General features: G+C 39.0%; 2 protein-coding genes across 5 annotated transcripts in view; one reads left to right on the top strand and one right to left on the bottom strand.

Moving 5' to 3' along the window:
- LOC135710599 (probable G-protein coupled receptor CG31760) overlaps positions 1-24,766 on the top strand; it is a 401,234-nt gene that overhangs the window by 82,516 nt on the left and 293,952 nt on the right. The window lies entirely within an intron of this gene.
- On the bottom strand, positions 10,291-18,932 carry LOC135710580 (uncharacterized). Its single transcript, XM_065233188.1, has 3 exons — positions 18,694-18,932; positions 11,258-11,350; positions 10,291-11,152 (listed from the first exon to the last, which is right to left on the bottom strand). The coding sequence occupies exons 1-3, from the start codon at positions 18,772-18,774 to the stop codon at positions 11,069-11,071; spliced, it is 258 nt and encodes an 85-aa protein (XP_065089260.1). The 5' UTR covers positions 18,775-18,932; the 3' UTR covers positions 10,291-11,068.

Here is a 24,766-nt window from a genome sequence, read left to right as displayed (position 1 = left end):
ACGTATGTCGGATTTTGTACCCGATTTAAAGATAGGCACTAAAAACGAGTTTTTCCATATTTTAGGGAAGTTTCCGGATTCCAGTGACATATTGAAAATCCAATATAATGGAGCAGTAAGTTCAATTGCTAAAGTTTTCATAAAAACTGGCAGAACACCGTCAGGGCCAGGACCTTTAGATGCATCTAAATTGTTTAAACCCTTTAAGATATCATGAACCTTGATTTGACTTACGCTGAAGTCACTTGAAAATTCTGGATAAGATTCAAAATATTCATGGTCACGGTCCTTTTCTGAAAACGTAGTATACATTTCTTGGAAGAAATTTGCAAACAAATTGCATATATCATCCGTGTTCTCACTTATCCTATCGTCCAAATGCATCTTTGAGGGAAAATTATCAGATTTTAATTTGGTTTTCACATAATTAAAGAAGTTTCTAGGACAAGATTTTATTTCAAGTTCAGTTTTTAAATTAAACTCCTCAAATGCCAAATTTAACTGATCGCAAATGTCTAAATAGTATGCCAAAGTTTCTTCACTATCATATTTTTTATAAAATTTGTGCGCTTTTTGCTTTCGATTTTTTAAATTTTTCAGTTCCCTGTTGTACCAAACTGGATGTTTTGCATGACTCTGGCGTCTTCTTCTTTTAGTTGGTACTTCTTCAAGTATTATTTCAAGCAACACATTGTAGAATACGTCAACTGCACATTCAACATTTCCTGCAGTTCTTAATATTGCTTGCCAATCGACAGCTACATTACGCCTGCAGTGATTAATTCAACATTCAAATCTGCCAATAGGGCTCACAAAAATTCAATTCATATTTTAAAAATTAACTTCCACAACACTACCCAAACACGTGCTTAGAGTTTTTGCACATCACTTATTATATATTTTGAAGTATGTAAGATGCTAAATGATCTTCAAATTACCCTGAAGTTCAGATCAAATGATCTACCAGATCAACTATAACTGATACAAGACCTTTAGTAACGAAACAACTCCAAACAGGTTCATTGAGATTATGCTCATCATTAGCATACTCCATGTGTTTAAGATATTCTCGGTTCGCCAAATTGTCCTGGAGTTCAAACTATTTGATCTACTGGATCAACCAAGGCCTGCACGATTCCCTCAGTGACGAAACCTGCCCAAGCATGTCCATAGAGTTTTTGTGCATCACTTATAATCTATTCTGATGTTCATAAGATGCTCATGATTCTCCAAATTATCCTGGAGTTCAGATCGAATTAGCTACCAGATCAAAAATGACTGATACAATACTCTTAGTTACGAAATTACTCCAATACGTTTATAGAGATTATACACATCATTTTGGATTAAATTTCATGTGTATAAGATTTTCTAGGTGGGGCCTCCCTTAGCTTAGTCCGCAGATGCGCAGCTACATAGCAAGACCATGCTGGAGGTGGCTGGTTTCGATTCCCGATCTGGTCTAGGAATTTGTCGGGTTGGAAAATTTCTCGAGTTCCCTTGCCATAGGGTATTATTGTACTTGTCACACAATTTTACTAATGCAAAAATGGTACAGGCATCGAAAGTTTTCAAATAATAACTGTGGAAGTGCATCTTGAACACCAAGTTGAGAGCACGCAACAAACTAATATGAGCGATATGCAATAAGCTTGATATGCGAAGAAGAATAATAAAAATATGTTTTAGATTTTCCAAATCGACCAAGAGCTCAGCTTATTTGATCGTAGTGTGTGGCCGACCCACCAACAATTACGTTCTTGGAAAGCACCAGGCAAGAATTATTTACCGCAGGCATCAGTTGATCAAGACCTGCAGCTTTTGCGTGTTCTCCGCTGATAAACACCACGTTGCGCAGGGTTATAACAAAACAGTTTTCATGTTTGAGATGAAAATTCCGATTGTGGTGCGATGACTTATCTGCCCATAAATGAGGATTTTTTTAAATGCTTTATTAAGGAATGGAAGAAATGAGAATATGGCTAATGTGCCTTCATTCAACTTCAATACCATAACCATACGCTCACACCTTACGCTTAACTCCACTCATTAGGTTCTGTACAGGATGCAGCTTCTTCTGTACGGAAACCCACTTTTTCTTCATGCCTTTCTCAGATTTTAACCTTGGGATGCTTCCGTAGTGCCTGCTTTATAATAGCCCAGTATGTTTCGATGGGCCTTAGTTCCAGTGCGTTGGTGGGAAAGGGGGGTGGGTTCATGTCCTTGGGTACGAAAGTGACCCCGTTGGCTTCGTACCACTCCAGGACAACATTTGAATTGTCTGGCCAGAAGACCGTAGGGCCCTCGTGTTGCTTCAACAGACGCAGCAGACGCTTCTGTAGACATTCCTTGGGGTAGATCTCCCCGTTTACAGACCCGGTAGTCACGAACGGCGCACTCCATTTGTCACATCAGCAGATCGCTTGCCAAATCATGTATTTCTTGGCAAACTTTGAAAGTGTCTGCTTCCTTACTTCCTCCGGAACATCGAACTTGTGCTGGGCAGTGAAGAACAGTAGCCCCGGAATTGCCGGAAGTCCTTCTTGAAGTAAGTCTCATCGTCCATGATGAGACAATGGGGCTTCGTCAGCATCTGGGTATACAGTTTCCGGGCCCGTGATTTTCCCGCCGTAATTTGCCGTTTGTCTCGATTTAAATCTTTCTGCACTTTGTAAGTATGCAGTCTCTCCCGGTCCTTGGCTCTCTGAACGCAATACTTAGACAGATTCAACTTTTTGACCATATCTCTGACCGAAGCATTGAGATTCCGATTCAACGCTTTCACGACACGTTTGTGATCCTGATCACTAATAGAATATCAATTCCGACCGCATTTCTCCTTCCGTTCGATACTCAGAGTTTCGTAGTAACGTTTAATCACACGACTCACCGTTGACTACACTATTCCGAGTTGTTTTCTGATGTCCCGATGAGAGAGTTGAGGATTTTCCAGGTGCTTGCGTAAAATCAATTCGCGACGTTGTTTTTCGGGTGACGCCATTTTTTCCAACTGACAGCGATAAAAAACAGTGTAAACAAAACACTCTAAACAACTTCTATCCAAATTTTCAAGAGAAAATACCCAATGGGCAAATTTTCTACAGCGTTTTTTTCCGTGATTCAATTTGATGTGGGACACCCTTTATTGCACATAAGCCATTTAATTTCTCCAAGCAAATCAATTTTCCGGCAATTGTATGTAGTGTAAACCTTGACAAGATTGCCACCTACAATGTAACTCATTTTTCACGATTTTCGTAAAACTCGCAAAAGCAGCCCTAGTCTTCTTGATTCGTGCATCTATGTTTCTTTTGGTCCCACCGTGTGACGCTATCTGGCTGCCAAGATATTGGAAAGTTTCGACTTTCTCCATTGCTTGCCCCGCTACCGCAAAGTAGTCCGTGTTGAACAATTTGGTTTCATTTATGTTAATGGTGAGACCCGTCACCGGAGCGTTTGGCTAGGTTTTTGAGCTTACTCTGCATATCAGATGGCCGTTGAGCAAATAGCGCAACATTATCAGCCAAATCGAAGTCGTTTTGGTGCCAAAACAGCCCACGGTTTGGTACACGGTCTAAAGGGTGATACGGTCAAAATTTGGTCAAGGGAAAACGCGTGTAAATCGGTGAAATCGTTTATTTAAAAAATCAAATTAAATTTCTTTTTCAAGTTCAATTAGTATAAAATTCAGGAAAAATATTCAGTTAGGCTTCCGCTTTTCCAAATCCGAATTGCCGGGCCTTACGCTTGACCCCTGCCATCAGATTTTGAACAGCCACCTTGTCCACCTTCTTCGCCGCAGAAAGCCAGTTTGCCTTGAACTGCTGCTCGCCCTTAGCAGTTTTTTTGGTCTTCTTTAGGTTCCGCTTGACAATAGCCCAGTATTTCTCAATTGGGCGGAGCTCTGGCGTGTTGGGAGGGTTCTTGTCCTTGGGAACCACCTGCACGTTGTTGGCGGCGTACCACTCCATGGCCTTTTTACCGTAATGGCAAGATGCCAAATCCGGCCAAAACAGTACGGAACAACCGTGTTTCTTCAGGAAAGGCAGCAGACGTTTATTCAAACACTCTTTCACGTAAATTTCTTGGTTGACAGTCCCGGAAGCTATGAAAATGCTGCTTTTCAAGCCACAGGTACAGATGGCTTGCCAAACCAGGTATTTCTTTGCGAACTTTGACAGTTTCATGTTTTTGAAAACATCTGCTACCTTTCCCCTTCCTTTTGCCGTATAAAACTCCTGTCCCGGAAGCTGCTTGTAGTCGGCTTTGACGTAGGTTTCGTCGTCCATTACCACGCAGTCAAACTTCGTCAGCATCGTCGTGTACAGCCTCCGGGATCGCGCTTTGGCCGTCGTATTTTGTTTATCATCGCGATTTGGAGTCACTACCTTCTTGTAAGTCGATAGTCCGGCTCGTTTTTTGGCTCGATGCACGGTTGTAGACGATACACCCAGCTTATTTGCGGCATCTCGGAGAGAGAGGTTCGGGTTTCGCTTGAAACTACCAGCAACTCTCATTGTCGTCTCAGCGGCTTCCGGTTTTCGATTTCCCCCCGATCCAGACTTCCTGGCTGTCGACAAACGTTCCCCAAACACTTTAATTACATTTGTAACGGTTGATTTGGCAACTTTTAGCGATTTTGCCAACTTTGCGTGCGAGTAGCTCGGATTTTCGCGATGCGCGAGCAAAATTTTGATACGCTGCTCTTCTTGCTTGGACGGCATTTTGACAACTGAAGAGTGAATTCCAAAATCAAAATAGGAGCAACATTCTACACACACACACCTTCAAAATGAGGGGTGTTCAGGTTTTTTAAATGCAAAATTGAAAGAAATACGTCAAGTTGATATTGACCAAATTTTGACCGTATCACCCTTTATTGACCTACCGCGTCGATTATGATGGGGAACACCGCTACTGTTGATTGATAGTATACACACTGAGATTATTTTACCGAAATCTGTAAAATTTTACCGAAATCTCAACAGCTGAACGTTCGGGAAACAGTTCGGTGATTTTTCATAGATTTTCTGTGATTTTTCACAGATATTCGTTGAAAAATTACAGGAAAACTGTGAAAAATCACCGAACTGTTTACCGAACGTTCAGCTGTTGAGATTTCGGTAAAATTTCACAGATTTCGGTAAAATAATCGTAGTGTGTACACCACTGCCCCACACCTGCGACTACCCGTTTAGGGTCGGACAAGGCTCCGTTATGCAGGACTCTACTTGTGAAAACCTCGTACTGTGCTTCGATGGGGTTGCCGATTTTATCCGGGACTGCTTTGCGTCTCAGGGAGCCTCACAGATGTTCGCGATCACGCTTAAGCATTGAAAGCGCACCGTTTAAAATACGTAACTTTGCTTTGCTTGACAAGCTTCAACACAACAGTCAGGTTGATATGTGTATATGATTTTGAGCAACGTGAGCTACTCAAGGCCCAAACGCAATGTGGGCGGAGGCGGAACGGAAACGAAAAGTTTGACAGTTGTCACAAATGACACAAAGATGCCTTACCGAAGTCGATTTGATTCTAACTAGTGTTCAATCCGAAAAGTAAGCTTACTCAGATCGAGCTTTTACGCTGCCGCTGCCGTTCCGCTTCAGCCGTCATTGCGCTTACACTCTTCGTCTATTTATTCAACAATCACCGGGGTACTCCACGTTTTATCCGGATTTATTTTTCTATTCGAGAAATTGATCTAAAATTATTGGCTACACTTTAACAATATTGTATTTATTTCTTTATTTTTTAGTATTTACTTACGCTGCATAGTCTAATGTGGGGACGATCTTCGAACAACCGCACTTCTTTCTCATTTACCCTCCGTTACTCGCGCTGTTGTACTTTGTACAACACACATAAGTTTTCCATTGTCGTTTTTTTTTTTGCTGAGTTACCAATCGATCTGAAATCAACGAGTATTCCTCAAAAAACTTGTTTTGATTTAAACAAGGTAAACTTTGATTACAGTAAACACCTTAACAATGCGGATAATAGGGAAAATGTAAACGAAAACCGCGTAGACTTTGACTATACTACGTGGGATTTGACTTAATTGATTACAACATGGAATATAAAAGACATTTTGAAATTATCCTAAAAAGAAAAGGAGACTTTAAACATTCATTTGGTGGAAGCTTCAGCGATATTGATCTTTTAAGCTAATGTTTTATATCTGAGGTACGTGTTACCACTAATTTATCAGAGGTATACAAGTGGAACGACTCACCCCAATTTATGTATCCACAAATCTGCATGAAACCCTTCACCAGTAAAAAAAATCCAGAATATATTTGTCTTAAATATCCCACTTAGGCTGATGTAAATTGTATTTTTATTTTATGATATTTGATATGCGAGAATTGCCCGCCAAGTTATGAAAAATTTCTGAACTACTGTTCATCAGCCAAAGGAGCTTTATCTCCTTAACAGCTTTGCCAAATACAGTAAATTTCTAGCTGTTCAGGATCTCGAGATATTGTATATGCGAAGATTTCACGTATATCCTTGCGCCGCGTAGTGAGAAAATTCTGTACTGTTGACCAACGAAAAAGTTTTGATTTCCTGGACAACTTTGCCGATGACAGTTTAGCAGGTCTCGAAATATATCTAAGGAGAGAATTACACGTGTATGATGTAAAAAAATGAATGTTTGTCCACCAGCCAAAAGACCTTGGCCCCCTGAACAACTTTGCCGAAGACAGTAATATTCTATTTTGTCAGAATCTCGTGATATTTTATATGTGAAAATTTCACGGGTGTACAAGCGCCGCTTAGGAAATTTTCAACTATTGTACACCAAGCAATAGGCTTTGACCGCCTAAACAACTTTGTTGAAGACAGTAACTTTCTATCTGGTCAAGATCTCGAAACAAACAACATGCGAAAATTTCACGTGTATACTTGCGCTACGTAGTGAAACAAATTTGAATTACTCTCCACTAGCGACAAAGTTATGACCTCTTGAACAACTTTGTCGACGACAGTAACTTTCTATCTGATCAGAAATCTCGAGTACGGGTTGAGGCCATCACAATGCTTTGTTTTAATTAGACAGTCGGATTCCCTCAGCCGTGCCAGTTCTGAATTGACTGTTTGGTGATGACTGCAGCGCCCGCGGGACACACACCCACACACGGGAGCCCGCGAGAAAATTCTGGGCTACTGTCCACCAGCCAAAAAGTCTTGACCCCCTGAACAAGTTTGCCGAAAACAGTTACTTTCTATTTGCTCTGGATCTGGAGCTATTGTATATGCGAAAATTGCATGTGTATACTAGCACCACGTAGTGAGAAAATTCTGAACAACTGTCTACAAACGAAAAGATCTTGACTTTCTGACCAACTTTGCCAAAGACATTTACTCTATATATGGTCAGTAGACTGATGCAAAATTTGACTTTTTCGCTCCACAGTGCTTAAATGGTTTCAAATCGGGTCCTGATTAGCCTCCCAAAGTTACAACTCATTTGGTTAGAAATGTTCACGCTTCGCACAAGCCATTTGAAGTTTACATGTAAACTAGTGTGGGAAATCTCAACTTTTTGTTCATTGCCTTCTAGTCTTTTTCCATATTGAGCTGCGAAACAGTTCTATAGCCATTCTTATAGAAAATTTTCTCAGCTACAACTTTGCTCAAGATCGTTTCTGTGTAAAACAAGACAGGAAAAAGTTATTAATTATTTAAGAGATAAGTAAACTTATGACATGATCAAGCAGCTGCTCTGTAGGCAACACTGTATTTTGCAGTGTGACATAGTAGCCATGATTTTTGTGTCCTATTCAACGCCCTAGAAACACCAATGTTGCCTGCTGAGCAGTTGATTGAGCATGATCAAAAGACATCAGCGCATTAAACCATTGATAACTTTCGATCCTTGCATTTAATCAAAAAGTGGTCTTCAGCAAAGTTGTAGCTGAGAAAATTTCTTACAAGTACAGTTGAAAGTTTTTGAATCAGACCGATATGGTGAGTTATTAGATCGACATGAACAAAAATCTTGTTTAGTAATTCCCATACAAACTTCAAATGGTTTGTGCCATCTCAGTTCTCACCAAATGAGCTCAAATTTTGAGAGGTTAGTCAGGATCCGATTTGGAATCGTTTAAGTATTGTGGAGCGAAAACTTCAAATTTTGCATCACTCTAATGGTCAGGATCTAGTGATGCATCACATGCGAGAACTTAACATGCATACGAGCACTACCTAGTGAGAAGATTCTGAACTACTGTTCACCAGCGAAAAGGTTATCTCCGATCTCCTGAACAGCTTTGCCGAAGACAGTAGCTTTCTATCTGCTAAGGATCTCGAGCTATTGTATATGCGAAAATTGCACGTATATACTAGCGCCACGTAGTGAAAATTTTCTGAACCACTCCACCAACGAAAAGATCCTGAAAAACTTTGCCGAAGACAGTAACTTTCTATCTGGTCAGGATCTCGAGATTTTCTATGTTGTAACCAATTAAGTCAAATCCCACGTTGGACAGACACCGTTTACGCGGTTTCCATTCACATTTTCCCAATTATGCGCATTTTTTGGGGTTAACTGTGATAAAAGTTTAGCTTGTTTAGTTAGAAAAAAGTTCTTTAAGGAATACCCGTTGGTTTCATATTGATTGGTAGCTCGGCTGCAAAATGGCAATGGAAAACTCACACTGTTGTACAAAGTACAACGCGCGAGTACTCGTGTTGCAAAAGTTGGTGCAAGTAACGGAGGGTTAAAAACGCACGCACGTATCCATTGCCGGCGGTAATTGGGTCCTTTGAAAAACGGTAGAAATTAAGCCCTGGATTCGCTTTATCGTTTCTTCTACATCCGATTACCGAAACAAAATAGAGCAGATTTGAACAAAATGAAAATGACTGAATGGAACCACTATTGTTGCTATGCCAATTATGTCTTGATCAACAATAGAAAACGGCCCATCAGCATTTGTAAACAAACCGTTCCAAAGCCCTTTACTCACAAAGCGAAGGTTGCCCACGCAAGCCAACACCATCATCGGATAGGGGAAACTTCCCCCTACACGATGATGGTGTTGGTTTGTGTTGGTTGTTTTCGATTTGTCAGGAACACTGTACCAAAACATCCGCAATACTCCGAATGATTATTGCATTGCTCGAGCCCTTTAACAATATGCATTCGAATTTCGGATGATTTTCTTATGGTTGAATTCGTCGTCAGATGATGAACATCCATATGACTGTCATCCAAATACAGGATGATTTTCGTTTGAAAATTAGCTATAAAACATACGGCACTCAGAGGACAAACATTTAAGAATAGTGTGACATGCAAGTGCTTTTAATTAGATTATAATTTTATTATGTACAATTCCATACTGAATAGCCATAATAAGCCATTCCATCATGGATACAAAAAAATTTCGGGGTGGAGAAAACCTCCTCCACCACGAATTAGCCAAACATTGGTTTTCATCCTTTACCTTTGTTCGTAATAGCTCTGATAGCGATGCATATGCTTCCACCTCGTTTGTCAGCTCAGATCAGCAAATGACGTTCGATAGAATTATTTACATCATCGTTTTGAATGATTTGCGTTATGGGGCTGAACCAATACCATATGCATTTCCATTTAGTATGACAGCCATTTTGCAGAGAGCATTACGCATTTCAACTGAAGGTCCTATCCTTCTCATAACAAGTTTCATCCAGTATTCGAGAGGAAAATCATCTGATTTCAAAACAACCGTCATCCGGTTGCAGCTATCATTCGAAAAAGCGATTTCGGTCTTTTGTTTTGAATGGTCTGAGGTTTCATTCGATCAGAGGATGATGTTTGTGTACAGTGAATGCGCTTTGGAACGGTTTGTTTACAAATGCTGATGGGCCCTTTTCTATTGTTGATCCAGATGTGTATCATACCAGCAACACGGCCAAAACGATTACAAAAAACTCTGTAGTAATTTCATCGAGGCTGGCTTGTGTTATGTTCAGCCAATCAGAAAGCGGTCTCCGTTTGACATTAAATTGGTCTTAAAATTTAACATGAGCAGACGCCACCCAGGTTCAAGCCAGATTACTGTTATTGTGAGAGCAAAGAATTCATTGACAAAACAGACTCTCGAAACGAGCGGACTACGAGAGCTACATCGCTGTTTAAGGTTGGGTGGAATTTGTTGCTGGATTTCTCTAATTTGTCCTCTTTTTTAGTTACCAGAGGTATTTTCAGCGATGCTTTCGGAAGAAGAATCCTAGTGATTCTACGTACTAACCTCTCTGGAATTTGGGGTAGTGGCTTATTTTTGTTAGGTGCTTTATACAGGTTCGACTTTATTCAAGATAGCGAGTGAACGGAAAAATGAATGGAATTGGTGAAAAAAATCCCAGGAAATTTTTATGAAGACCTACATTTTCGGAACTGAGGAAACGGTGGTGTTATTTTTTGCTGCCTCTGTATGAAAAATGCTTAAATTCGACTCTGTGATAATAATTAAGGTATACATTTCCAGGAAGGTTTAATTTGATTCTATAATTTAGTTTTTTCAATGCCATGAAAACGTATAGAAGTATTTGTATTTAGAGTCAAGATAAAACAAAATATTTGCCGCCCGAACAAGTTCCTGTAGTCGCTTTATTTATAGTCTGGCGGTTAGTATTTCGGGAACCAATTTTAGCTGGCAAAGTGCAGAACCAATTAAGCAGTGCTGAATTTTGCAGTCTTATTATTTTAATTCAGCCATAATTTCTGTATATCTGCTATCTCTATAAGCAGGGTGCATTTTGTTTTTGGTTTGAAAACTTACGTCACCATTTTTTTTTTTTGGTTTTTATCTCCACCTGACTATTAAAATAGGGACTATAACTACCACTTTTCATCAATTAACATTCCCAATAAATGACAAGATGATAGGATTTCTCAGAACTATTTCCTAGCTCAATAAATAAACCACTTCTATTGCTGCCTGCAGGCAATCGGATTTATGCTTCAACGAGTCTCATGAACACTACACATTTTGTGACCACCAATCAATAGGTATGAATCTATTCCTGTGGATAATTGCTTCTAGCTAGCACCGTCACCTCCGGCACCATATCTCAGCCGATGTAGCATTCGGTAATGGCACTGGAACGACATCTTCCCAAACGTCTCTGACAGTCGGAACAGCTTCTTATTGCAGTCTGTGAAAGAAGTAGGTCGGAAAAACGGAATCATAACGGGAACACTCGTATGGGTACAAAGCTTCTCCCGTGATCATCCACAGCCTTCATATGTGTGGTACTTACTACTCCGTCACAGGAAACATAACCCTTGGAGTGGATGTAGCCATAACCGCAGGACTTGGCTCCGTAAGCCTTGCAGGAGGAGCAGGTCTTTGCCTGCAGATGGTTATTGGTGTGGTTGATGGTGAACACCAGATGGGAAAAAGGAAAAGCATTAGTTACAACCCATGTGCCGAATCAGTGGTATGGGATATTAGTATGGATTCAGTTATTTTCCAATTAACCCCAAGACAGTTCAGTGGAAAGGGTTGCTATTTGGATGCAGCCGCGTGGTATGGTGTGGAATGAAATGAGCTATGAACTATGCAAAGGGATCAGATAGTAAGTGAAACATTATGCCGTAGGTTTTCATTAGTTCCTGTAACCAGAGATCAGCTTTTGAAGAGAAACCCTAACAAAGTGGTCAATAATAAGGAAAGATTAAATTTTCTATCGAAACAGTTTTGCAAATTCCCAAGCGTTCTATCAAACTATTAACGAATATGAAGAGCTTTGAGCACACTCTCACTTAATAAAGGGATTCCGTTAAGAGGTTCGACAAATTTAAAAGAATATTAACGAATGTTAATCGAAAATCACTTGATATGAATTGGTTTAGTAAATACATTTGTATCACTTATAATTTCAGTGTGAACAGCTTTACAAAATTGGTTTATTTCTACTTTTACTTTAACCTTATTTAGGTGTTGGAGTCAATATGACACAAAATGAAGTTTAAAAACGGAATAACTTTTTACGGTGAGTATCTAAAGATCTGAATTTCTTGACTTTTCCTACTTTCTGAAGCCTTACATTTTTACATCGAAATCATTTTATTTTGACGTTTCTGAAGGGGTACATAAATGCTTCTTGATAAGGTTTTCGCAATCAGATCTACATGTTTTATAGCTAAATTGTTTGTCAGAGTCTGAACGTAGAGTTTTGGTATACCAAACCGGTTTTGACACGATTGGCCACAAGGGCTCAATGCCAAATGAATTCAGGCTTTGCCACAGGGCCGATACGTCATTAACAAAGAGAAATCAATACCTTACTGAGGCCCATTTATGGTTTCTTTCTTCATTTGATCTAACCTGAATATGCCAGATGCCAGTTCCGCTAGCTACAATTAACTTTCTCATCCCCATAAAAGCAATAATAATGTTGTATATGGTCGATTTGGGTAAATCAAGATGATCGTTTTCGTTGGCACCCTAGTATACACCATCATGAAGGATTTGGGCATCTGAACAACTTTATCTAAGACAACTATTTCTAAGATGATTAGGATCTCGTGACATAGCACAAATTTAAATTCATATACAGCCTACCCAAAAAACATTAACTAATAAGAGTTTATTCAGGCAAACATATGCTTCTTCAACAGTTAAACAATTGTTTACTCAGTCTTTAATCAGCTCATATAATTTGTTGGGTAGCATTGCGCAGTAAGAACATTTTGAACTTATTTGTATAGTTTATTTAAATACTCGATATTGAAGGTACAATCAAGTTGTGTAATTTTTGACCCATACTTTAAAATAAAATTGTTCGTCCATAATTTTAAAATAACTAATTTTTGAAATTTTCTATCGACTGTAATATTTGCCTTATTCGCTGATTTGAATTCGCAAAATTGTTCAAGAATTCATTTACGCAAATTCTGAGAAGTTAAGCCATAATATTTTTTCCCAATATGAACAAAAGTATGCAATAAGACTGCGAATTCTTGAAATTCAATTTGTCTCATGAAAGGTTCTGGTTCATGAAAGGTTTTGACCATTTACCGAAAGCCGCCCGAAAAAAATGTGGAAATTGCATCCAGTTTAATATCATCAAAAACAACCCAGGCAACCCATATTAAACTTAAGTTCTAATATCAATTAAATGTTTTTAAAGCCGTCGTAAGTTTTTTTTTTACTAGTTCGTTTATTTACTAGGCTCAGTCGTGTGTGACACTTTGCGGAGCCAAAATCAGTAATGATTGAATTTACATTTGAAATAGCAGTAATTCTAGGCTAGTATTGGGTACCAATTACTCGTGGCGGGCTCGAGGTTAATGGGTAACAATTTCGATTGGAAGGAGCTAGGTAGGAAACTGGATTTTGAAGCCTCCTTCAGATACTACTCTCGGACGGTTGACCAAATCCTGGCTGGGCAGGGGCAAGTAGCACAGGAACAGGAAGATAATAACACTGGGACATAATGGCGGGAAATTGTTTGGAAAGGAGGGGAGGGTCACATCAAACTCTAACATCAGACAAACAAAGGAATTCGTAGATCGCTTGCATGTAGAGAAGATCACGTGTTCCCACTACATCTCTTACTTCACGGAAGGGTTGTCTACCTCGGGCCACTAGGGTATCCAATAGACTGATGCAAATTTTGACTTTTTCGCTCCACAGTGCTTAAATGGCTTCAAATCGGGTCCTGATTAGCCTCCCAAAGTTACAACTCATTTGGTTAGAAACAGACTTCGCACAAGCCATTTAAAGTTTACATGTAAATTACTATGGGAAATCTCAACTTTTTGTTCATTGCCTGCTAGTCTTTTTCCATATTAAGATGCGAAACAGTTCGATAGCCATTCTTATAGAAAATTTTCTCAGCTACAACTTTGCTCAAGATCGTTTCTATGTAAAACGAGACAGGAAAAAGTTATTAATTATTTAAGAGATTGGTAAACTTATGACATGATCAAGCAGCTGCTATGTAGGCAACACTGTATTACATAGTAGCCATGATTTTTGTTTCCTATTCAACGCCCCAGAAACACCAATGTTGCCTGCTGAGCAGTTGATTGAGCATGATCATAAGACATCAGCGCATTGAACCATTGATAACTTTCGATTCTTGCAGTTGAAAGCTTTTGAAGCAGACTGATATGGTGAATTATTAGATAGACATGAACAAAAATCTTGGTTTTACCATAGTAATTCCCATACAAACTTCAAATGGTTTGTGCCATCTCAGTTTCTCACCAAATGGGCTCAAATTTTGAGAGGTTAGTCAGGATCCGATTTGGAATCGTTTAAGTATTGTGGAGTGAAAATTTCAAATTTTGCATCACTCTAGTATCCAATAGTCGTGCTCTGGAGGCGTCATTACTCGGGAAATACCAAACTGCGTGATCGATGTCATCATAACCGGTTCTGCACCTACATACATTGCTGTCAACGAGGTTTATTCTAAAGAGATGTGCGTCTAGCGAGTAGTGGTTGGACATAAGTCTTGACATCACTTGAATGAATCCCCGACTTACATCCAGACCTTTGAACCACGCTCTCGAAGAAACATTTGGAATATTGGAATTTAACCACCGCCCAAGAGAATTACTTGTCCAATCGTTTTACCAACTTAAAAGAGAACTCTGACGTACTAATGGGAAAAATTCATCATGTGAAATTCTTCTATCATAAATCTCGTTTTGTTGTACGCCCACCTTTGCGAGAGAGTCTGCCTTCTCATTGCCTGGGATTGAGCAATGTGAAGGGACCCATACAAAGGTAATCATATATGATCTTTCGACCAGCACACTCATCTGCTCCCTTACCTTTGAAAGGAAATAAGATGAGTGCCTACCTTGTTTCATCGACCGAATAGCCTCAATAGAACTGAGACTATCCGAGAAGATGAAGTAATGGTCTATGGGCATATCGGAAATCATCCCCAATACGAAGTTGATTGCTGCTAGCTCAGCAACATAAACGAAACAAGGATTCTGAATTTTCCGAAAGGCGGTTGAGTATTCATTGAAGACGCCGAAGCCAGTGGATCCATCAATTCGTGATCCATCAGTGAAAAATTTTCTATTGCAATTGATTTGTTGGTACTTTTCAGCAAAAATGAGGGGAATTGAAATAGGTCGAAGTTGATCTGGAACTCCTTGAATAGCCTGTTTCATGGAGAGATCATAGTCAATGGGGGAACTGTAGTTAGTAAAGCATACACGAGAGGGGTTGTAGCAAGGAAGGCTAATATCCGATGACATATAATTAAGATAGACTCGCACGAATCTAGACTGGATGCTCAATTCGAGCATTTCTTCGAAGTTTTCAATCACAAGGTTGTTACTGACACTACATTTAATCAATATTCTTAATGAGAGCTCCCAGAAACGGTTCTGCAGGGGTTTTACGCCCGCTAGGACCTTTAGGCTCATACTGTGTGTTGAATGCATACAGCCAAGGGCAATACGTAAACAACGATATTGAATGCGTTCCAATTTAATAAGGTGGGTTTTTCTTCCCGAGAGGAAGCAAAAAGAGCCATACTCAAGAACTGAAAGAATAGTCTTTTATATAGTTTAATGAGGTCCTTCCTTCTGCAAGCTGTCTAAGCGTGCATAGATTATCTAAGCAGTTATCAATATCTTTGACATAGAAATTATAAAGTAAGGGACTTAAACATGAACCTTGTGGTAAGCCCATGTAGCTAATTCTAGAAGTTGTTTGTCTTTTGTTTTTCTGACAGCAAATTATACAAGAAATTATTCAAAATACCGGGTAATCCACTACTGTGCAAATTGTCTGACAGTATGTCTATGGAAACCGAATCAAATGCGCCCGTAATATCCAGAAAGACTGAAGCCAATTGCTCCTTGTGCGCAAAGGCCAGTTGAATATCAGATGAAAGCATCGCTAGACAATCGTTTGTTCCTTTACTCTTTCGGAAACCAAACTGCGTATTTGAAAGTAGGTTGTTTGATTCAACCCAATGGTCAAGTCTTGATAGGATCATTGTTTCTTATCATTTCCTTAGGCATGATAACATAGAGATCGGACGGTAAGAATTGTGATCAGACGCTGGTTTCCCAGGCTTTAGAATATCTGTTACTTTAACCTGTCACCATGCTGGTGGAACTATATTGAATTCCATAAATGAATTATATAGGTTAAGTAATCGTCTTTTAGCGATATCGGGGAGGCTTTTTAGAAGGTAGAATTTGATCATATCGCTTCCCGGAGCAGAGTTATTCGATGAAAGAAGTGCCATTGAGAATTCCAGTATTGTGAATGGTTCATCCAGAGAACCGTTACTTTGGGCTGTATCCCGTAAAGTTGGTTGTGCTGGAACAGAATCTGGACAAACCTTTTTAGCGAATTCGAATATCCATTGTGAGGACTATTCTTCACTATCATTGAAAGATGAGCGGTTTCGCATATAGCGAGCCTTTTTCCAAAGCGTTGTCATCGAGGTTTCTCTAGAAAGTCCCTCGATAAAAGTACACCAGTAATTTCGTTTCTTTGCTTTTAGTAAGTTTTTAAGCTTTTTTTCAAGCTTTAGATACTTTTCAAAAAGCTCAGATCATTCATGTCTACGATAATCTTTAAAGACATCGGATTTCTCAAGATACAACTTTGTGCATTCGTCATCCCATACAGGGGTGGTGGGTCTTCTTTTGAGGCATGCACTTGGAACACGTCGTTTCTGAGTTTCTAATCCGCTGTCGTAAGTATTCTTAAGTATTTTAAAGTATTTTCAATCCTGGATAATGTTCATCATAGTGACCGTTGCTTGTGTAGTTGATTTTTGTTGTAGCTTGAACGATTTATGACTTTTCGTCTCTTTTAATTGAAATTATATGTGTAATCATGTTAATGGGTAAGTATTTTAAATTTATTTATGAAATAGTGTAACAAAGCAAACCATTTTTCAGCAAACCATTTGGAGCAGGCACAATATTCATTGGACTGTTTTCATTCATCCTATTATAATTACTGATTTATTCTAACTGACTGTTCCATGTGCTTCCAAACATTCAGATTCCGGAGGCATTAAAGGACGCCAAACTGGCATTATTCTGACCTGTCCAATCAAATCATCTAGGTCTTAGGCCAAGAGTTTACTTCATATTATTTATGCTGAGCATTGTATAAGTTCTTCTCAAAGCTATGCTGCTCATTTGCAAGTAAGCCTGAATGGACCTCCCCACAGTCCCACAGTTTGAGGAGCATACATTGCTGGATTACACCGTACAGGCGAGAAAGTTAAGATAGTATCCTACTTAAAAATTCTACATAGATTTCGTGGTTTTAGGTTTCGGAACCGATAATGACAAGCTGATGATTGAGGATTGCAATACACTCGCTTTGTTACCTTTATGTTCTATAGAGGCAACCAGATGACTCGTGCGACACGATGAAATGAAAAAGATGTCTGCCAAGCTTGTCAATATTGTGAAATAATAATTTGTGCAATTCTCACAATAAATATACGCGGTACACGATTTGAAAACCTAGGGCTTATAGAAGTAGTGATTAAACTATTCCAACATTATCAAAAGGGGATATGCCATTTCAATCTTGTCCAGACTTGATAATCGTTTTCCAACGTTTAGAACATCGATTCCCAACGTTGCTCTACCGATCAGCTTGGCCTACATTGCTTAATTCCTTTTGTGTCCTCTTCGTTCCATGGGGGTTCGCGAAACCCGGGTTGAAGATCGATGGTTTAGAATAAGAGCGTCGAAGGTTCCAAATACGAGAAATTATTGTCCACTTTCAGATAAACACATTCAGCGGGAAGCTATGAGATGTGATTCTCAGGATGCAGAAAGCAAGGTAATGGTGTGGGAATCCTCTTCAACTTCTGATTCAGCTCCGATCAGCCTAAATTATTTAAGTTAGTGTCACACTGTCAATAGCTACACAATGATGGAATTCAAATCAATGGGGAACGGGTGGAAGATTCCCTCGACTATCAGCTAGACAGAGTTAGGTTTATACCATAACGTGAAATGCTTGAGTGCTTGTAGCGCGGCATCATTTAATTTGTTCTCAAAATAGAAGCCATAATCGGAATAATATTCCGTCACTTCATCTAAGGCATTATAATGATTGAATTTCTTGCTAGGTACTCTAAAAATATTCACTGAAAAATGCTAGACGATATTAGATAAGCAAACAAATTTAATTTGTATAGCAACGGTGGTAGTCTAGGTGGCAATAAACCAACGTTAAATATTTCTTAAGTTTTTTTTAAGTATTTCCAGGTATCTTAGATATTAGTAAGGACTTTCTGTGTACAATGCGAGAAATTCAAAGTTTAGAGTGGGATGCCCCTAGTCAAAAATGATCGAGTCATTTAAAGCTCTACAATTCCCGTTCAGCAAAAGATAGTATACGAAATCGAGAAAAAAAAAAAAAACTGGACTGCAGCTCGGTATATCGTATTAAGTAAAAAAAAAAAGTCAAACGCAATGGTATTTTAAGCCCAAAAAATTCTTTGTCAGTCTGGAGATCAAACTCACTCTCTTCGACCAATTATGCTTAGCTTTTATTGCCAAGGCTTTCGGTTAACCACATTAGAAAAAGAACATTACTCAGCCAATCGAGACAAAATCTAAAATGGTTGATAATTCAATAACCAAAATAGTCTTTTTTTTTTAATCACGCTGCATCGATTATTTTATACTATATATTGGTGAAAAATAAATAACACATGCAACCATTCCTTACATAAACAAACACCAGGGCATCCGCATACGTCGCGGAAACTAAGATCATTGCCAACAAAATACAAACTGTTTGCTGCTTCATCTTTTTTCTCAATCACAATGCGTTGTTCTTGTCGCCAAAATAAAAACACTCCTCTCAAATGTCGAACTTGTTTCTGCACTCTCTTTGATCACCGATTGCCAACAAATTTACTTCAACTGAAGCGCACTGTCTTGTGAGCTTATATTCAGTGCAATGGTCGTTGCTCAGAACGAGTGAGCGGCCCTGCCCTGAGGGAGCCTACACAGGAATCGTTTGAAGTATGACTATATGAATTAAAGCAAATATTGAAACAAAGCTTATCAATTTGAACAGTTGCACGCTGCGACTTTGAACTTCCTCAATTCTTTCGTAATATTTTCAACTTGAAATGACTATGATATAATTGAATTGATTACTTAAATTAACTTTAGAAAAATCTACCACCTTGTGCCGCAGGGGTGGCAAACAACTGCCATACTGATTCCGTTAGTTATTTCAATCATTCGATAGCTGTTTTGGGCCTTGGAGCACCATAAATTGATATTCATGGGTTTTATTTATAAGTCTAAAAGTAATCTAGAGTCCCCCCTAATGCACGCTAGTGTTCAAATTCCCTTTACATGTTTTCATCGCTTTCAAAAATGTATCAAAATCAAACGACGATTCATAATTGTGAGGAATTCACCTGCTAACTACACCCATTATGGCTACCATCTCCGAAAACTCCAGGGGTGGTGTGGGGTATAAACAAATAAAGAAATGCATACGCAACGATAATATTCACATCGAATGGGGTGCTTGTGTCATATACATTATGTACCTACCTATTATCTTTTGTTTGTTGCTCTCCTTACGAACGTTTTCCAAGAAATGTACATATTTCATTGTAAAAGACGTGAACGACATGCATCCGGGGCTTACCCTTGTACTGGGGGTAAAATGAACATCCTAAGAAATTTCACCGTTTTGTCTTTCATAATCCAATTAAATGTTGAACGTTACACATAAAGCAAAGCTTCCATTCATATTCAGTAGACAACAGCAATAGCATTAGTATCGAATTCAATACAGTTTAAGCATTGCTCTTCTCACAAAAAGCCTCATTCAATTGTGATGTTCCACATCATTCGAAGCATTCTGAGAACTTTTTCAAAAAGCGCACTCTCATCAATCAAAATTTGTCTCACATTAGCCTCACTCAATTCTGATGTTCAGTATCTTTGGAAAATTCTGGGAACTCTTCACATATGCGCCTTCTCAGCAATCAAAATAGGTATTCTTAGCGAAAAAAACAAGCGATGATGCTGATACGCTGGTACAAAAGATTTCTTGTATCCAGTCTCAGTAGTAGATCTTACATTCCGTAACGTACCACGAAAAGGTGATCTAACCACGTTACGGGACAATACAAGATTTATTTTATGCATGCGAGTAAAATGAACATGTTGAAAATTAACATACAATGGGAGTAATTAAACCAAACACTGGGGGCAAAATGATGTTACAGTGGGGTTTGTTTGAAACGAAGCTGGGAATCAGAAGAACTCTATACACACTGTTCATTTTACCCCTTTTGTGAGCTGCTAATTTAACCCCAAAGCATCAATTGTTTTCAAACGCTTATTTTAAATCGAATCATTATTGAAAATACTTGGAATATTGGAAAAATCCTCAGCAATACGACGTATTATTAATTACTAATGGATTGACTTTATTGCATTTTGATATATCATCCCTGAAAAGCTTATGCACTGCGTGCAGAAATTAGTATCACAATTAGAGTCGAGCGCATCCATTTATTTTTATTTACATTTCATAAAAATTTAACAGCTACTGATACATGATGTTTTAAAGAGTTTGAAATACTCTTCGAAAAGAGTGTCAGTTGATTTGGATTAAAATTTAACTATTTTTTCCGGGATTATGCTACCTCGTCCTTTTACATCGAGTTCCCCCATATACAGGTACTTTTTTCCGTTATAAACCGAGCTGCTGAGTTGACATCTTTGCAGCATTTATAGTTTGCGAAGGAGATTCACCTGTATACTAAAGACTCATTCGCCACTTCCTTTCATCCAGCATGCGTACTATTTTATCAGTAATTTTTTCCAATTTGTCTCATTTCAGGTTGGTAACATATGATCGGACATCTTGAGTATCAGATTGGACCAAATTTAGAAAAAGTAACTATGTTTTTTTGTTTTCAAAGTTATGGTTAGAGGGAGCCCTTATGCAAAACGCGTCATAGACCAAAAAAATGTTTGTAAACACAAGTGTTAATATCTGGACTAAGGGTTAAAAAGATCTTAAGATCTTAAAGTACTTTGATTAATTATGTTTGTATTACTCCATACGTGAAGTTAACGATGGTTAACGATAGTTGACGACACCTTCCATCCACTCCTCCGGTAATATCTCCTCCTCCCAAATCCTGGAAATTACCCAGTGCAGCACTCTAACCAGTGCTTCACTATCGTATTTTAATAGCTCACTTGGTAGTTTATCTACACCAGTTGCTTTGTTGTTCTTCAGCCGACCGATCTCTTCCTGAATTTCTTGAAGATCAGGGGCCGGTAGCCTGTCATCTTCTACGCGTGCTCCAAGGTCTATTGCCGTGCCACCTTCGTTTTCTGTTGCTTCACCGTTGAGGTGCTCGTCATAGTACTGCTTCCACATCTCAATCGAGTTCATCTCTAGACTTTCAACCGACCGGTCGTGTTTGTCTATTGCGGAGCAATATTAGTTCGTTTGCGGTTTGTAGCTGAGGCTACTGTTAGCGTGTTAGGTCTATTGTTCCTCGTGGGACAATAGAATAATATATAAATCGGAACCGTTGTGGAAACAAAGGAGAAAAATGGCGGAAGCTCGTGCCAACTCGATGCGAGTTCACTTCGGACTTGGAAAAAAGGAGCCAACGGATCATGAAATATTCCAATTCATGAGGGTGAAGATGGGGCTGAACGCAGCAGGTCTCCTGTCCATGTACAAAGATCCCAGGGAACATTGTATTATCATCAAGTTTAAGACGGAAGAACAATTGAAGGGAGCACTGCTACGTCTTCCCTCGTCAATGGATTTTGACTACAGCAAGTATGAGTCGACCAAGGTTACGTTCTCCGCTGCTTCTGCGGTGTTCAGGTATGTCCGGATCTTCAATCTCCCACCAGAGATTGAGGACAAAGAAATATCCACCGTGCTTTCGAAGTACGGTATCATTCAAAGGATGGTACGTGAAAAGTACGGCGCAGAGACAGGATACCCTATTTGGACATCGGTCCGCGGAGTCCATATGGAAATCAAATATGACATTCCTGCGATGATCCATGTACGGAATTTTCAAGCACGGGTGTTTTATGAGGGTCTACAGAATAAATGCTTTGTTTGTGGAAGCATGGAGCATTTGAAGGTTAACTGCCCTAAACGTAGCAACATCAATCAGCGCCTAGTGCAGAACGATGAAACGGACACGGCTGGTTCACCGAAACCAGACACATCGGGGCAAGCGGGGCCAAGTGGGGCAAACAAAACGAAACCAGGGGCATCAGGTTCAGGTTCATCCAATCCATTGTTCAGTGATATGGCAGCCGGCCGTTGATCGGGAAGACCCACTCCGAAACCTAAAGTCGTGGAAAACAATGGAATGGTTGTGTTGAACAAAACCATACCGGAAAAAGAGAAGAATGTTAAGGAAGATGGTGGCTCGACCGCCATTGCAGAGACAGGTGAGAATTCTATGGAGGTAGACGCCAAGGCTGTTGGCGAAGCAGAGCAGCTGAAGGACATCCCAACGGGTGATCAACTTTCTGGATCGTTGTCTAAAGCAAAAGTCGATGATGATCTTTCATCGGGATCAGAAGCATTGGAGGAAGACAGGGAGGAAGAGTTTCAAACGGTCAAGGACCGTAAACGAGCACGTCGATCGCGTAAAGCTAATGCTGAATCGTCATCTGATGGCTCCATCGAATCCGAGCGCGTAAAGGTGGTTACCGGAGTGACTAAAGGTATTGGAGAATCACAAAGCGTGCTTACTCGAGGTAGGTCTAAACTGATCGTTCTCAACAACGACGGAGCCACATCGGATATCAAAAATATTGAAGCGAATTCGAAAGATAAGTAACACGTTCAACTCTGATGTTTTCTTTATGGAGCCTCTTAGTTTTTTTTCAGATAGTTCAATCTATGTAATAGCATTTAATTTTTAAAAAATAATCATGTAATGAAAATCGCGACGGTGAACTTGAACAGTACTAAGACGGTACTTAATCAAAATTTACTCAGGGATTTCGTATGGAATCATGAGATTGATTTGGTTTTCTTGCAAGAACTATGTTACGAAAACTTCGCCTTTATCCCATCTCATCATGCATTTGTGAATCTGAACGACAAAGGAATGGGTACTGGTATGTTGTTGAGGAAAATGTTTGAGTACAGGGATGTTATTCTTTATCCCAATGGCCGAATAATTTCGATTATTGTGAATGATATTAATTACATAAATATTTATGCATTTTCAGGAACAAATAAGAAGAAAGAAAGGGAGGATTTGTTTTTGAATAACCTTTCTGTTCATATAAACAAGCCAGTAATTAAGTACTCTGTACTAGGAGGAGATTTCAATTGTATTTTAAATTCATCGGACACTCTTGGGAATTCTAAAAATATGTCATCCGGTCTTCAGCGAGTTGTTGAATCTTTCCAATGGAAAGATATCTTGTGGGAGCTCAAAAAGAATGAGTTCACTTTTTTTAGATTAGGTTCAGCGTCCCGTCTGGATCGTTTCTATGGACCAAAAGAATTTTCAAACTCAGTTCTGTTAGTTGAAACAGTTCCAGTTCCATTCTCAGATCATTGTGCTGTAGTGTTGAAGGTTAAGATTGATCCAGATTGCTTACCTACCAAAGGTCGTGGCTATTGGAAAATAAACTCCACAATTTTAGAAAATGAACGCGTTGTAGAAGATTTTGCTAACAGTTATATTTCTTGGAAATCTCGATCCATGTATTGCACAAATCGCAGCAGTTGGTGGAACTATCTGGCTAAAAATAAAACAAAACAGTTCTATAAAGCAGAAAGTTGGTCTAACAATCTTAGAATAGCTCAAGAGAAAAGTTATTTTCATTCAGTATTGATTAACTTACACATCAGATTGCGCTCAGGAGAAGACGTTCACAAAGACATCGGTATAGTAAAATCACGTTTGATGGAAATAGAAAATGATAGATTAAAATACTACTGCAGCAAATTGAACAGCTTTTCATTTGCTCAAGAGGAAACAATCAGTATTTTCCAAGTATCTGCGCAAATACAAAGGCACTCAAAATCAAACAATTTAAAGCTATTAGATGGAAATGTAGTTACAGGAGAAACAGCAAGATTGAAAGACATCATCTTTGATTTTTATTCTACTCAATTTCAAGCGACTAACAACTTTTTGGTACATAACGCAAATGACAATCCAATTAATCACCTAACGAAGTTTTTAACCTCTGAGCAGCAAAGAGTATTAATAGAACCTATAACGATCGATGAAATTTTTGATACACTTAAACTGTTCACTAAAAAGAAATGTCCGGGTCCTGATGGACTAAATTACGAATTTTATTTGAAACATTTTGAGCTTATAAAAGAAGATTTAGTTTTAATTTTCAATAGTTATTTATCCGGTAACAATTGTCCCCCCAAAGAGTTTTCCTCAGGAATAATAACTTTAATTCACAAACAAGGCAGCAGACATGAACTAGATCAATACAGGCCAATCAGTCTCTTGAATTGCGACTACAAACTTTTTACTAAAATCATAGCTCTCCGCATCCAAGCGGTCTTAGGAAATCTGTTAGGACCGGAACAAACCGCTTGTAAACCCAAGCATTCTTGCATAGACAACCTTAAAGACATTCGAAGAGTAATTTTGCGTGCTAAAGAATCAGTAAGATTTAAAGGAGCTCTCGTTAGCTTAGACCTCCAGAAAGCTTTCGACAAAGTTGATCATGAGTACCTGTGGAAATTACTTAGGCATTTTAGGTTTCCAGATAGTTTAATCCAGTGTATTAGG

Source organism: Ochlerotatus camptorhynchus, unplaced genomic scaffold (genome assembly GCF_037179485.1).
Source record: "Ochlerotatus camptorhynchus isolate MF236.1 unplaced genomic scaffold, CSIRO-AGI_Acam_v1.1 ptg000392l, whole genome shotgun sequence".
Classification (NCBI taxonomy): domain Eukaryota; kingdom Metazoa; phylum Arthropoda; class Insecta; order Diptera; family Culicidae; genus Ochlerotatus; species Ochlerotatus camptorhynchus.
Note: the sequence above shows the minus strand (reverse complement) of the source record. Positions and strands in the feature narration are given on the sequence as shown.